We start from the raw sequence: 16,696 nt of genomic DNA, 5'->3' as shown, positions 1-16,696 counted from the left end.
AGATAGACAAAGACCACTCTCAGCCTCACTGTGGAGGTGATGATATTGTGACACTGTACTGAACAAGAGGCAAAGTTCACATCTTGTGATGAATGAGATGCGGTGATGATCATGTGAGAGTCATATGTTGTCTGTGTGTGAATATTAAGGGTATACTAAGTTAGGCTATGAGCCTTTATGTCACAGCGTGTTCATGGTGATTAACCCACAGATAATTATAAATCTACACTTTAGCATCTGTCAGCTCATTGTTTTTGGTTTTATGGTGCAAACTTAACAGTTTCGGTTCCTTCTTGCTGGTCTCATCAACCTTGTTTCCAGATGCTGCAGGCTGTTCTTTTCATCAAAAAAGCTCTAAAAAAAACAACTCTACTCAACTACACTCTCTACTAAGCACCAAACAACAGATAGACCAGCTGGTGAACATAGTGGAACATGTAGCTGCTAAAGAGCCAGATATTTCCCTCAGGAGATGGTGAAAACCAAAAATGAGGTAAAAGCAGGTTGAATGAACACTAACTCCAAATGAACACTAATGTTGCTCCATGTCTGTAAACAGCCAACACTTGAGCAAGTTATATTTACTCACCAAAATGCCTTGTGTGTATCCTTGAGGCCTGACAAAGGTTGAATGCATATCACATGTCACAGACAATTTGCAAAGCTGTTTTTTAAAACATTTTAAATCCCACATTGTTTACATGCATGTTTGGTAACTGTAGTATTCTTCTTCCATGGCTCCAGTAGTGTATTTCTATGCTTCCTCACAGGTTACTGCCCCCAACTGTTGGTCAGTGGAACAGCATGAATCCAGTGTCAGAATTATGTTTCGTGTGCATAGGCTTGTGAACAATTCAAACCAAACAGAGACAAACTCATATAAAAACGCTCCTTAGTGTTCCTAGAAGTGATAAACTTCTTTACCTTTAATGCAGGTGTAAAGTAGGTCCATTTCCTATGATTGGCTGAGAGAGTTAAGTGAAAGCACATGATTTACTTATGAAGGCCATGAGATTTGGTTGAAAGCTCTCAAAAACCTAGTAAGAGTGCATTGAGTTAAAGGGGAACAGATTTTACACATGAAAGTCTGTTTATGAGTCTAGAGAAAGTGGGGGAAAAAAAGTTGTATACAGTATTTTTGTTCCCAGAGGCTGAAGGCTGATGAACTGCCTCAAGTGAGTCAGCGTGGGTTGGGGGCTAAAGACTCCAAGATTGAAAATGAAAAAAATCTGGGGGTGTGGAGTTAGAAAGAAGTCAGTTTACCAGACCTCTGTAGCTAACGCAGCTCCAATGTCCGACCAAACTGTCAGCAGTTTACTTACATTGTGGCTAATGAAGACAATAGCACCGAATAGAAAAAATAAAAACTGTCCACCATGAACCTGACAATGCTACAGATCTGCAGTGCTAACTCTCTACTACACTCTTTGTTGTTAAAAAAAAAAAGGATTAATAATAAGTGAAGTCATCCAATGTGTGTGAGTGGAGATGCTTATCATCCATTAAAACTGTGCAGGTAATTTGGATTTATGTTGCTGTAATGCAACTAAATATAACACACTAGCAGATAAAACGATATAAACCCGCGAGCACTAAAAAGGAGTGTTTGATGACCCAGCACTGAGCTCATAGTGTACAGTTTGTTAGTACACCCAACATTTAGCTGCCTTACAGAGAAACCACAATATCATCCAGTCATACATCATCCTCTCATTTCACTGTAACTATACAGGCCTTGAAGAAGGTTTTAATCAGCATGTTCTGTCTCCTTTGCCACACAAGGAGTCTGCTCGTTTGTGACTTTTCAAGTTTATTTCAAACTGAGAATTTCGTCACAGCTGCAAGAGATTCAGATGTGATCAAATGTTTATTCATTTCATTGTTGCAACATGAGCATTTCCATGAATTCTGAAAATAATATTCTTTTACTGCTTTTCAGGACTGTTCACAACCTCCATATTGTGTACTTTAAGATTCTCTCGCCCACATTCAACCAGCTGCCATCCACCCACCCACACAAACACACACTTTTCCTTGTGTCTACATTGCATCATCGGTTTTACTCTGCAGGGAGGACTAGATCAACAAAGTGAAATATGTTACAGCAGTAAATATATCACATGATTGACTGGTTGGCCGTGGGGCGTATATGACAGTTTGGACTGTTGTATAATCAGCAACAATGTTTTCATGACTGTTCCATTTTTTCTAGTTATGATCAAAAGCAACTGACAGATTTGAATTATATCGACATGATTATGTGTTTTACAGCAGCTATAATGAGCAAAGCCAATGAAGTGGAATCTAATGTATATGGGCGCACTGTTGGAGAAAAGAAAAAGTAACGATACTTTCGACAGCGAAAGACAGAAACCGTAGGGAATGTTGTGTTCTCTAACACAGAAGCAGTAGTTTTTAATATTTCTAATAGGAGAGTGAACCCTGTCCTACACAGTAAGCCCACCCCTCCCTGTGTGCGTGATAGTCCAGAGGCTGAGGACTAAAGCTCAACCAGAAGCCATTAGTTGCAACATGAGATATGAGAGCAGGGCTGGAGTTTTGGCTTTCCCCCAAGTCACAGAATGTACTTGAACAAATTCCAGCTGCAAAAGTTAATGCGGGCCAGAGTGGATTTATATATCTGTGTCTCAGATTGAGTGTGTCTACAGGAACACATAATCTTCCCACCACTGTTTTCAGTGTATCTACTTTATTTATAAGACCCACTTTTCTCTTCTGTTATGTAATTGACTGCAAACGTTTAAAGACACATTTCTGAGGAAAATCCGATGTTTTAAGTGACTGTGCCATAGCTGCAGTACTTACTGTCTACATATTACATATTAGATTTGCTACAAACAATCATGTCTCCCTCCAGGTGATTTGCAATAACTTATCCTGACTTTTCATCTAGAACTACCACAAGTTTAAATTTCTTATTTGTCCAATACTTTGGTTTATGAATACATAACTGCAAACTAAATAAATTCTCATCATCCTCAGCTGTACTTTGTGCTTATTGCAATAAAGCTTTTAAACTTGGTAAAAATCCGTGCTAAACATCAGCATGTTAGCATGCTAACGTTAGCATTTAGCTCAAACCATTGCTGTGCCTCACTTGCTGTTTCTGGAATGTACACGTGTGTCTGTGCGCACACACATGCACTTTCTCTGCCTTTTAACTCCACACCCTGTTGATAATGATGCACATGGTCGGTTACATCATTAGTATTGATCAGTTTTTTCTAAAATGGATTACAAAGCAGCAGCCTCCACTATCTGGACGCAGTCAGACAGACAATGAAGATACATTTTATTAGCCCCACAAATGATTGAATAACATATTAGTTGTTGTATTTTGTGGAGGGCACCGGGGGGGGGGGGGGCAGGTGTTGGGAGTCATTGGAAAGCTAATGAAGGAACAGGGATGGGGAACAGTTTGTACTGAGAGGATTTTGTTTCACTTCCTTCACACATAACAACAACAAAAACAAACAAACAAAAAACAAAAGAAAAACGTGCCATGTTTTATATACATCACTATGGACAGCATGCCAGTCAAAGAGGTTGAGAAATGAAGAATGCTGTGGCCAGTTGGTGTTTTGATATCCAGATAACATAGATTAGAGGAAGAGCGTTTAACATTCTGTACATTGCAGCTATGAAGATAGAAGCCTGCAGCTGCGGTGAAACATTAGACAGAAACTTCTTGTGGAGAGGAAATTGCTCCCTGCTGAAGAACAACAGAGGATGCAGCACACGGTCAATTAATGATAATAAATTAGTTACCACAATAATCTTTCTTTCAATGCCTCTGGCTGCTGCAGCACCCCCTGTTCCAACGGCCAACCCCATTCCCATCCCCTAAGAGGATTTTTTTCCCTATTCATTCCTGTCTAATATTTTGCTTAGTAATCAGTCTGTGTGGATACTGCTCCATCTGTAACCACTAACACTGTAATTGTGTATAAAAAGACAGTTAATGATGATCAACAGGGAATTAAAGGGGCCAACTATGCTAAGTGTGTTTTCCTCTGAGGCTCTGTCATCTGATTAAAGCAAAGATGCAGGAAATATTCTTTTTTATATAATCCTAAATGTAGAATCCAAATGATACCCAAGGCTAATAACGAGAGAATATTTAGAATTTTACTTTGAAATATAGGAGAAATGAAGATTAATGTCCTTTACTGTACTGTTTGGAGTTAGTAACTGCTAATCTGTACAAGGCAGTTTGAATATGCAGCTTTATCAGATTCATTCTAATCTTGAGAGGATTTCCGTACACTGAGTTGCACCACATTAGTCCTCTGTATCTCTACTGAATAGAAGTTGCGTAACAGAGGACCCAGTTGGGCAGTATCCACCCCAGTAGACACATGGAGAGATACTGCCCCCTGTTGTTACTACACTGTACAACATGTTTTGGTGTACACGTTTTTATGCATCACTCCATATAAACAGAATATATAAAGAAAATAAAAGGATAGCTCTCATTGCATCTCAGTTCCTGAACACATGAACATATGTTTTACTACCAGGAAAGTCAGTGTCAAAACTCTGATTTCTGTTGATGACCTCAAATTCATACCTTACATCTAAAGTCTGTGGAGACAGTGAAGCATGGGGACAATGATATAACTGGAGTTGGTTGAAATGAATTAATTTGAAGTGAACTAGTTGAACACAGTTTTCATGCAGTTGGTTACAAATTACATAATTATTTCCAAAATGTTTTTTAATTTAAATATTTGCTAAATTATTTGGAAATTAAGAACACATAATATAAAGCGTTACCAGTCTTTCAGTGGTTTACAGCAATTCAATTTGGGAGAAAAATATATTATTTAAATTGACTCTTTAAATCTCATTCTACTTTAACAGCATGTATTTCAATGGCTGTTGGTATTTCTGTGATCAGAGCAAAACCAGCAAAGATTAAGTCCAATATTCTGTCACTGGGAAATTTTGTGGAAAGTAATACTCAGTAATTACAAGCAGTGTGCGTCACCTTTCTGCCACAGCATCTGACAACACTGGAAGTAAGCCTGGAATTTTTTTAACCCTTACAAAAAGTGGCTTTAAGGATAAGGATGTGGTGACAAACTGAGGGAAAAACCCAAAGAATGAGTGTAGAAACAGGATGACAATGCCTCTGTTCACAAGAGATCACTGAATGGTTTGATGAGTATGACAATGATTTGAATCATATCAGATCTCAACCCAGTTAAACACCTATGGGAAATTTTGTTTTGTCAGACAACTTTCTCCACCACCATCATCCAAACACTAAATGAAGGAATATATTTTGGGAGAATGGTGTTCCATCTGGTTTTTCCTTTCTGTATTATTCATCCATAGTTTTTTTTTGGCTTTCCAGGATAAACAAATGAAAAATTAAAAGAATAATTTATAATTCCATTTTATTTTCAGTATTACGCAACATTAGAAGTATAAATATCTGTTTTAATATACAACATCTATGACATCCATAGAGCTTTCCTTGGGCAAAATACAAAACTCATAACACTTTTATTGCACATATTCTAAAAGACAAACCATCGTAAGCAAGTTCATCTAATACTAGTTTTGCACAGAGGAGGGGAAAAAAAAGAAAATTGAAAAGACAAGCAGACAAAGAAGAACCCGACGTATGAAAAGACATTGATTACTGCACAAACAAATGTTCTTATTAAACATCCTGGTGGCAAGGGAGCAAAGTCTCACACTACTATAAACAACATCTGTGACACAGAACATATATTTGGCAAATCAACAATATACAAAATATACATCCATGATGCTTTGTAAACAAACAATGAATGTGCTTTGAGGATTTAAATGTCAGCTGTCACAGGACAACAAAAACCTGTGTGTGTGGGAAAAATACTACATGTTTAATTATTCAAATAAAATTCAGTGATCCATTTAATTTGCAGTCAGGACAAGTGGGGAATTCATAAACAATTTCAGTTCCAATCTTCCTCTTTTATTCACCTTCTGAACTGAATATTGTCAAATATTAAGGTGCATTTATTCTCTCACGATACATCAGCAATACATTTACATTATCTAATGCAGGTAAACATCAGATTCTTTTAATATTAAAATCTATGCATTCAATCTCATGTGTTTCAGTGTCATTCTTGGATATAGTAAGCCATTCAGACTATATTCAACTATATTCTGTGTCATGTTAAATGAAATGTTTTCTGTTTGACTTGTCAACATAGAGTATATGTAGTAGACAAGATTATTGTTTTTATATAGCCAGCACAACAGAGCAAATACTGCATTACATACATAGTGTCCTAGCCTACTTTCTGGTTGTCATTTAGGGTTTTTCATTTAAAGGCATCTACAGTACAGGAACGTGTGTGTGTGTGTGTGTGTGTGTGTGTGTGTGTGTGTAAGTTGCAGAAAGTGAATGCTGATATATGACAGCCTATATGTATAGTACCAAGTATTTGCACATTAACATCAAATGTATGTTGTGGACATGAACTATGCTATCTAATAACCAGGATTCCTTATTTAAAATCTTTACCCAGGTGAAGCTTTAAGCTGCTGCTCAGTATGAAGAGTCTGAAACACTAACACACAACTTTAACAACACTGACTGAAGCCTGACATCAAAATTCTTTGAAACACTAACAGTGAAGCACTCTGAACCCTTACAGACTGTTTCTTCCTCACAGGACTGACCTCCTGTCACTCATGGACTTTACCAGAGATGTTGCCTTAAGCTTTAAAAAAATCTGCTGCAGAAATTATTGGCAAACATTTGCAGATTTGCTGGTTCATTTCATTGATCAAACACTATAGTTCATATTTTACACAGTCATCATTCTTCAAGTTGTAGACAGCCAGTAGATACATCATCAACAATAAAGACATTCCTGGGAAACGCTGACAGCCCTCACAGTTTTGTAATATAATGCTACATTTTTAGAAATAGCCCAGTTACCCCCTCATGCCTTTTCCTCTCTCTTCAAGTTCATTTTGGAACATGTGAGAACATGTTAAAAGCCACAAAAAAGAGGATGCCTTTGATGAGATACATCACAGTAGCTTACTTTAGACCACAGAGTCATCGAGCAGAACATGATACTCTAATATTGAGCATACAAACATGACACTGCAAAATCTATACATATAATACAAACAACAATCATGTAAGCCCATGTATCCCAGTTTTACAGTGTTATCATATTTACACCATATTGCATAAAAATCAAAAATATATGTACAGATGTCAGAGGAATGTGAATAAACACCAAATCTTGCTAAGAACAGCAAGTTTTATTTCCCATGATTCTAAGGCCCCTACACTAATTTATGATTTCTAGAACCGTAAGATGATTCTGTGTGTTTGTTTTTTTTTTTTTGTTTTAGGTGAAAAGCACAGGACATAGTGCATTCCCTCTGTGTACCACTGCACAAAACCCAACTTAAAAAGAATAATCTGATTATACTGAACAGAAACATGTGATACATTTGCTTAATTGCTGAGCAAAATTGTGTGGTCTACTGCATTAAAACACTTCAACATCAGGTCCTTCCAGTCTAGAAGTAAGAGTGCAATTCAAAAATCATTATGGCACTGACTCTACAGTACATCACATCCTTTGTAAGGCTCCTCCCTGTCGCCCCTGACATACTGATTGCACAAAGCATTCTGTGATAAACAGAAACAAAACTTCCAAACATTCACTTAAAAGTAAATCACTAAATTCAGAAAATACCAGAAATCATCAGCAAGTGATTGCCTACATTCAGACCTAGAAACATTTACACGTGTTGTCATTTGTCGTCTTATTAAACGCACACACACGCGCACACACCTACCTCTCTATCAGCATGTAACAGCTTGCCCGGTCCTCAAAAAAAAAAAAAAAAAAAAACAAAAAAAAAAAAAGATCCAAAAAAACAAAAAGAAGAAGGCATGATGATGCTTGCACAAACTGTTCCTAACATTTTAGAACATCTGAATTCTGAGAAATGATAATGTCAGCTGCTATTTTCTCTTCCCGCTTTACTTTTTGTTACTGGAACTACGTGGTGACTCCTTCTGCTGCTTGCACCTGCCACTGTCTTTTTCGGAACTGTCCTTCTGTGCAGTTGGAGCAGCTCTGGATGCTTCTCTTTTTGTGTTTTTCTGTACAGACGTCACATCTTGAACAGTTTCTTTTTTCTTCCTCTCAGCCTGCTCCTTCCGGCCGGAGGACGCCTGTTTGTCAGGGGTGGTGACTCTTGTATCTGGGCCCTTGTGACTGTCCTGTTTGAGCGTTTCAGGCTTGGGGCCTTCCTTGGATACCTTGACTACAGTCTCCTGGGGCACGCAGGTGGCCCTGGCTGAGACGGCTCCGCTGCTCGCTGAAGGCGTTTCCTTCTTCGCTGCAGGTTTTGGCAGCACTGTTGGTGGATCAGGCTGAGAGGGAACATCTGACGGAGGCAGAGGCTCCTTCCTGAGCTGCTGCAGCTGATGTGGAGGTGCAGTAAGAGGTGAGATAATGTCTTTTGGTTTTGAGTCGTGATGGTCTTTAACTACTGGGGCTTGGTGTTTGGGAGAGCAGTCTTTATGTTTGGCATCAGGACTTTGTTTAATAGCTGGTGTTGGAGCTACACACGTCTTTAGAGTTGTCGATGAAAGGACAGTTTTAGGAGGGAGAGATTTTGGCTTTGAGTCTGTGTTTTCTTTTACTATATGAGCTGTGGTTGCTACAGAGATTTTGGGCTGGGTTTCTCTTTGCTTCACGTCAGCAAGAGTGGAAGAATGTGTCAGCTGCAGCGATTCCTCCTGCTTTACGTCAGCTCCAGCGGATGGCAATGAGGTTTCTTTCCGTTTAGCGTCATGGGTTAGTTGAATGTTTGAAGTTGAGGGTGCAGTCTCTTTAGACAGATCTCTCTGTTTTGAATTTGGACTGCCCTTAAGTACTGAGACTGGAGGAGCAGCACTATGAGATTTCACTTCAAGTGGTTTTGTGTCCCTCTCTGCCTTCACAGCGCTGTGTGCCACAGGTTGTGGGTCAGGCTTTGATTTACTTTTGGGACTCAAAACATTCTCATTTGCAGTCGCTGAAGCAGAACTTTTCTGTTTCGTTGAAGAGAGCACAGTGTTTTCTTTCACACTGATAACGGTTTCTTCTTTTTTAGATTTGCAGCATTCTGAAACAGATGATTTGTGTTGTGCTTTTTCAGCTGGACAGTTTTTTGATAGCTGCTCTGAATCTTTGACGTTGCCATTATTTTTCATCTTTGGTGATATTTGATCTTCTTTCTTCTGCGCTGATATGCTACCGCTCTCTGTTTTACCAGCAGACACAGTGTTATCTTTTTTGTTTATGCTCAGTGAGACTTCTGCAACATTTTGTAAGGAGGTGCCAATGTTTAGTGTGGTAACACCTCTCTTCTGCTCCACTTTTGGGTTTGCCTCCACTTTTACAACTGTGGCACAGGTGCTCATTTCCTTCTTAGGGCCTGAGCTGCTCGAATCCCTCACCACTTTCACAGCTGACCTGTTAGACTGTAAACTGTCCTTGTTAAAAGATCTTTCAGAGCAGTCCTGACCTTCTGATTTTGAACTGCAGGATTTATTGTCACGTACAGAGCCAGATACAGATGTTGTGATAGAAACCTGCCGCTCTGTATTTGACGTGCAGTTGTTCGGCAGTTGCTGTTTTGAAACCACATTCTCTGGAACGTGTACAGATGCAGAGTTGTTATGTACATTCACCTTAGAAAAAGAGGTCATGTTTGACTTCTGTGCAGTGGCTGTTTTTTTCTCACTGCTCCGACTCTGACCTGTATCTAAACCAGAGTTTGTACTCTGCTTCAGTGGCACAGGTAATGCGTCACTGGCAGCTGCAGCTGGAGTCTCCACTTGTGTAGGTGCGGGGGAACTTTTTATGTCTACCTCCAGCTTTGGTGAAGTCAAAGAGACTACTGTCTTGGAGCTGGCAGTACTTTGTGATGTAGTGTGTGGTGTGACTTCCTGCTGCTCCACTTCATCCTCCTGATCTTCATTGCTGACTTCCCGTATGGATGGTGTTTTTCCACAGGAGGAGAAGTGGGAGCTGTGTCGAGGGCCTCTGTGTTCATGAGCCAGTGAACTGGCCTTCATACCAGTCCTGCTCTCTTGTTTAATAGTAAAAGTTGAGGCCTCCATCTTAGTGGTTGGGGCTTTTAATGATTCACAATGTCTATCTTGTGTTTTTTCATCACTAGTACTGAGTTTCACCTCTGTGGTTGTGTTATTTGACTGCTCTTTGGAGGAGACTATGCTATTTAGGGAAGAAACAGCTTCAGGACTCGGGGAACAAGTCAGAGGGCTCTTCAGCTTGTCTGCAGTTTTCAGCTGGGGGATGGTTAACTGTCTCTCAGTAGGGCTCTGAAACCAAATCGGAGGACTCACAGAAACAGAAACAGAGTCGCTTGTGTTCTCTGTCATCTTGGATAAACAAGTTTCTGTTTTGGAGACTCTGGGCCCAGAGAGCAGGCCAATATCGAGGGTGCCCTCCAGAGGTTTGAGAGAGGAGACATGGCGTCCTTCAAGTTTATATTCAGATGATGTCTTTCTAAGGGGAGACTCTGCTGAGGAAATGAGCTGCAGTTTCTCCACAGCGCTCTCTCCTCTACCAGAGAAAAGCTTGGGAGTCAGACCCTCGGGGCTGGAGTGAACACTTCCCAGTCCTGTCTTCATGTGGTCATGAGGCATGGACGTGTCCAGCTGCAGGCTCTTTGACCTAGTAGAGCCAAAGTGGAGGTTCTCGTGGATGCCAGAAGATAGCCGACACATGCAGTCTTCTCGCTCTTCAAATGACAACCTCTTCCTGGTGAATTCGATGTTGGGAGCTTTGAAATCCAATCTGTCTGGCTTCATATTGTCTTTACTCTGCCTGGAGTGCTGCCACTCTGGGTGGATAGAGCAGAGAGATGTTCGGAGGCCTCCGTCACTTTCACTGCTGCCACCAGATGGTTCAGTGATGCCCTCAGAGACTCGTGTGGTGAGTTTCTTATACAGAACGTCTTTAAGGGTGGTGCTGGCAGCTTTGGCCTCCAGAGGGCCACACTCTGGGCTGCTCTGGGATTTGTTTTGACCTCGGACCAGAAAACTTTCATCCCCGTCATCAACACACAAGGGGGATGAGTCAGATTCTCGCAGTGCATCTTGCTTCTGTAGAGACTCCCTCCTCTCTGACCAGTCCTGTCTCTTCACAACCACCTTGGACTTCAGCTTTTCCTTGTCAAGCTCCTCGACAGATTCCTGCCGGCCCATCTTGCGACTAACAGGCCTCTTTAAGCAGCCCTGCTCAACAGGTCGTACACGTGTGATTGCCAGTGGCTCGCAGGCTGTTTCTTCCACACTCTGCAGGATGGTGTAATCCCGCTCCCCAGCCCTCAGCTCCTCATCCTGCACCTCCTCTTGAGTCACTTCCAAGCTGTGTTTTCTGGGGCACAGGTGTTTCTTATCTCCTGTGTAAGAGGGGGACAGCTTCTCCTCAGACTGGACTCGTTTTAGGAGGGGTGAGCGAGGTGGCTCAGCACTTTTGGGGCGTACAATATGGCGTACAATTGTGGGTGGGGAATGTATCTTGGCTGGGAAGGCTTGGGTTGTCTTGGAAATGGCAACTGAATGTCCACTAAGAAGGGGAGAGGGTGAGCGCTGGGGAGATGTTGGCTGGGGGGTGGGTGAAGGTGTGCGAGCCAAAGGTGAAAGGGGAATGCTACCAGCAGACTTGCGGCGCCCCTGGCGAAGCCTCTGACCTGGCAGTTTGGGGCCGAGGCCGTGGAGGGTGCTGGGGCGAATGTGGCCTGAGCCGGCAGGGGAGTTTGGAGCACTGGAGCTGGGAGAGCTGCTCTGGGAGGAGTTGCCACCTAGAAGGATAAAAATAACAGAAATCAGTAATTAAACATAATATGTGAAGCAAACAAAAACAGGAAAACATCTAAATAATATTCAGGCCCATCAAAACAAGATCTCCACCTGACTGGGTGAAATCTGGTGCGGGGCGGAAGGCGGCGGTAGGGGAACGAGGGGAGAGACTGTGGGTAGGGGAGCCAGGGAGACTCTCACCAGATGACAGAGAGTGGTTGAGAGAGGAGAAACTGCGACTTGTATGCAGGAAGAGGAGAGGGCTGCATGGCAAAACGCCTGAACAGGGAGCGTCGCCTAGAAAAAAACAGTGACACAAAGACAAAAGAAATCAGTTCACTTTTGGAAATCTCTATCTATAATGCCTAAAGCTACAAATATAGTTTCTAAAAAAGGACATTAGTTAGTGCTATTAAGTAGTATAATATGCACCTCTGTTATTCTAAACTAGAAAATCAGGGATTAAAATTACACTTAAGTCAACTCTGCTATCACATTAAAGGTTCTTTGCATTTTCTTATCTTACAGCATGTGTACTTTGCACACTTCCAGGTTTTTTTTTTAAAGCAAAACAACAAGTTGATCCTACAGGTAAATCTCTCACACGTTCCAAAATTTTTTCAGTGTTGTCTATCTGCCCCCTAGAGGTCAACAGGAACCCTACAGAAGGATTATATAAGCAGTTGAAATCAAATCATTCACTCACTTCTCCAAAACAAAACTTCTTTTGTGTACAGAGGTAAGAACGAGCACAGTAATTGCTGGCTATTGCCTTCATTAACGGTATACACCATGCATCAACCACACATTTTGGGACATTCAAGATGACATCAACACCTTGTGGCTACATTTTGAAACCACACATCTACTGTATGGATAACAAGATTCTGTACCTTTCTGGTGTCTTCTCCTTCTTGGGCTTTTTGGCACATCTGACCATCTTGCTCCTGTAGCTATTCCTCCTGGCTGGACCGGTTTTTATTGAAGTATTCTCAAAGGGGGTTGTGGAGATGGCCACTTTGCTACCACTCTGAAAAGGAAGGACACAACTTTGTATTAAAAGGACATTTTATATCCATGATCATGTTTGTGGTTACATGACCATGATGAATATTATTAAGCTGAGTTGTGTAGTTTATTTGAAAACAACATCATTTCAAACTGAGTAGACAGAGGTTCAAGATAAACATACGTTCTCATTTACCTTCAGCAGGAGCTCCACCACTTCAGTGTGGACAAGACCGTGGACTGGTTCTCCGTTGACATGAGTAATGAGGTCTCCAGCTTTGAGTCCTGCTTTATGTGCAGGCCCACCGTCCTCTACATTCTGATGAACAGGAAAAAGAGGTGTTTATTATGACCTATTTCTCTTCACAGTCCTGTTTTTGGGTGCTTTAACATCTATATAGAAAACGTTAAAAAGAAGTTAGACATGAAACCAGACAGCATCTGATGCTGATTTCATTTGTGTAGATTCTGGTGACTCATGTTACTGTACTGAGTGTTATGTGTTAATTTATCTTCTCTGGTGTTTATAAAATAAACAGAACAATAACAGATTAAGAGGATTATTGATTTAGAGTGAAACTGGACCTCGTATATCACACTCAGACCTTGAAGGACCACTTGGATGCTACATTTCAGTCACTTTTTATTGGTCTAAGTAAATGGAGAAGAGAAACTGGTCAAAGGCTGCCACTAAAAATTATTGTAATTATCCACTAATCTGTGAATTATTTTCTCAATTAATCAATTAACTGTTAAGCATATAAAATGTTGAATATGGGAAAAAAAGATATATACAACATACAGTGATGCAGGTTTTGTCTGAACAATCATCTAAAATGTAAAGATATTCAACCGACTGACATTCTGTAAAATCTAACATTTGAGAAGTTTGAACCAGAGAATACTCTCTAGTCCTTACCCAGACCATGTGATAGACAGTATAGATGTCACCATCACATGCATACACCCGGATGGCCCTCAGTGTGAATCCAAACTTCTTCCCGGAGCTGTGGATGATGACAGGCTGCCGCGGGGTGGCAGTACAGAGGGAGGAGTCTCGGCTTGGAGAGGAGTCTCGTGAGGAAGGGTCTGAGGAGAGGGAGTAAGGGGATAGAGGGCTGGCCAGCGGAGACACCCCGAAGATATCTGAAAAAATAAGAGATGATTACCACCTGAGCTGGTTCTTTTATTTAATCAATCAGATGCTGACTGCCCCTCGAGCCAGTAGTGAGGTGTTGCTATAAAGCTCATGAGCCTGGTTGATTCTGCTCCTGCTGTGGGTGAAACTAATGGGATTTTCTCCCAGCAGTGAAGACCTCTTGCTCCTGTCCTGCCTGCTGACTTTCCTTGTTAGCAGCTTGTACTTGGCTACTTGCTCACAGCCACTCTGTAAAATGGAACTCACAGCAGGTGTCACATTGCACCATTTTCACACAGATCTACAGTGTGCTTTCACCTCTTTCACGTTAAAGTCTGTAGCTCTTATTGTAATTCTTGACACATTGTTTGCTCTAACATACTTCAACCTTCAAACTGGTTGGGACCATATTTTTCAGTCAACGTATGCATCTCTTTCTGCATGTCAATGTGCGGTCTTCGACTTACCTCCAGGGATCATAAGGGACAGGGCACCAGTTGACACAGACTTTGGGACTTTTGCCACAGCTCCGATGGTCTTCTCTGCAGCACTCTCAGGCCGCAGAGAGGTGGTCTGAGCAACCTGGTCTGTGGAGGTATGACTGGTACTGTCGGGGCTCTCCACCCCTTCACCTCTGGGTGTCAGCTGGTCTAGATGTTCTGAGAAACTTCCTAATTATGACAAAAAAATGAGTATTGAGTGAAGCACACAATTACACTTAACAAATAATATATATTTTCATTAAGCAGTGATCAATTATAGAAACATTTTACTGCTCTTTAATTCTCCCAGGTACCTTACAACTTGCTTATTTATGATATTGAAACCCAAGCACATGTATTATATACCACAGAAGTATACTATGTATTTCATACCAGAGAGTGTGGCTCCACTGTGTGTGCTGCCTGGAGTGGTAGCATCAGGCTCATCCTGTGGGAGCTCTCCGATGGTGAAAGAGGCCTTGCTAGGGGTCACCGAGCCCTGAGGTCTCATCTCCTTCACTCTCAGCTGAGATGGCAAACTTTGGAAGCAAGCTGGGGCGGGGGCCCTGATTCATACTGTCTGTGTCCGTTGAGTGGGACAGCGAGGGCCTGAATGAAAGGAGACGTGAACAGATTCTCACACACTGCAAGAGCCAAATGTGATGGATGGGTTGATCCAGAGAGACCCAAACCCCCATCTTAGTTAAGATTTCTAATTTCTTTAACTGAGACTTTATCAAATGTGTACAGTGGTGGAAAGTAACTAAGTGCTAACTTTTTATTCCACTACATTTATTGGACAGATTGTCACATAGTTTTACATAAAAACAAATGATGAGCTCATAAATGCATTACATGTAAAATTAAGCCAATTTTCCCCAAGTTTTTTGGCTTGGGTCCCCTTACAAAACCTTACAGTGTCTAGTCAAGCCTAAGAGTCTAAAATTGTCAGGTGGTTAAAATAACAGACATAATTTGAGGTCAAATGATCTGTTATTTCACAAAAAAATAATGACAACACATTAATGTATAAGAGGTTTTTTTTTTTACTTCTTTGCCCATCTCTTTATCTGGTGACCCTTGATAAAACCTAACTGTATATAAAGTAAATGAAATTAGTTCCACTTGTCCACTTACAACAGTAAAACCATTGTCACACACTATTGCTTATGTATTAACAATAACGTCATATATGATGATATATCACAAGGGCTATTCTTCTGCAGAGTACTTTATTTAGTTCTGCTAATATCACCCCTACTTTTACTTAAGGAGGCTTTTGAATTCAGTACTTAATTGTAATGAGTATTTTTACAGTAATGTATGGGCACTTTGACTTAATGATCTGTATACTTCTTCCATCACTGAATTTGTAAGATAATGCAAACTATCTGTTTGATAACCAGCAGTGGGTTGGCCAAATACCAACAAGGATAACATTTCTGTTACTACAATATTTCTGTCTGTAAGTGACAGGTCTTTTCATCTTTGTTTAATATGACAACTGAGTTCAGGCATTATGCATTCTACTGCATATTTAATCTCTACTGCATACTGTATTGTGTTTATTAACTCTAGCTATAATCTTGATGCAAAGATGAAGCCTACATTTCAGCGAAGTCTGGCGTCCAGCTGAGAGAGTCCACAGTCAGTGGGCTCTCACTCTTCTTCTCCTCTGTCTCTCCTTTCTCCTCTAGGTGTCCACGAGACAAATCCAGACTGCTGTAAACCTGTCAACCACACAGAAACATTAATTCACTTTAGCACATGCAGGCTATAAATGCAACATTCTGTTCTATGTGCAGCTGCTTGGAAACACACATTGTAAGGTTCAGAGGACTAGAAACACTGTGCTGTCTGTAATAATGCAGACTTCATCATATCTTACAAGCATGGAGTTTAGGTGCAGCTGAGGAGAGTGTTCAGCAGAGCTCAACACTTCCTCTGAGATGCCCCGCTGCTTGCTGAGACACGCTGTAATGCTTTGTTTTGATGTGAGAGGGGAACATACTGCAATGCAGCACATCAATGACTCCCAGCTTGTATGACTGTATTGTGTATTGTGTTCCTCATCACCATGAAAAAAAGTCTGATCTGCAAGTGGAAAATATATGCAAAGCTGGAATCTACGTTTAATACTGTAGGGGAGAGCGGGGGGACACAAATTTCCATATGAAATACCAATTGCTCGTG

The 16,696-nt window shown here is 41.0% G+C and overlaps 1 protein-coding gene across 1 annotated transcript in view; it reads right to left on the bottom strand.

Annotated features, from left to right (window-relative positions):
- Positions 1-5,406: 5,406 nt before the first annotated feature.
- mast4 (microtubule associated serine/threonine kinase family member 4) overlaps positions 5,407-16,696 on the bottom strand; it is an 89,826-nt gene continuing 78,536 nt past the window's right edge. Inside the window, 10 exon segments of the mRNA XM_051073029.1 lie at positions 5,407-11,877; positions 11,987-12,125; positions 12,127-12,172; positions 12,769-12,905; positions 13,080-13,202; positions 13,803-14,029; positions 14,489-14,692; positions 14,897-14,990; positions 14,992-15,112; positions 16,112-16,233. Coding sequence (XP_050928986.1) covers positions 8,036-11,877; positions 11,987-12,125; positions 12,127-12,172; positions 12,769-12,905; positions 13,080-13,202; positions 13,803-14,029; positions 14,489-14,692; positions 14,897-14,990; positions 14,992-15,112; positions 16,112-16,233 — 5,055 coding nt within the window. The 3' untranslated portion in view covers positions 5,407-8,035.

This window comes from Lates calcarifer, linkage group LG9, assembly GCF_001640805.2.
Source record: "Lates calcarifer isolate ASB-BC8 linkage group LG9, TLL_Latcal_v3, whole genome shotgun sequence".
Taxonomy (NCBI): domain Eukaryota; kingdom Metazoa; phylum Chordata; class Actinopteri; family Centropomidae; genus Lates; species Lates calcarifer.
The sequence above is the reverse complement of the archived record's forward strand: the minus strand, read 5'-3'. Positions and strand labels throughout refer to the sequence as shown.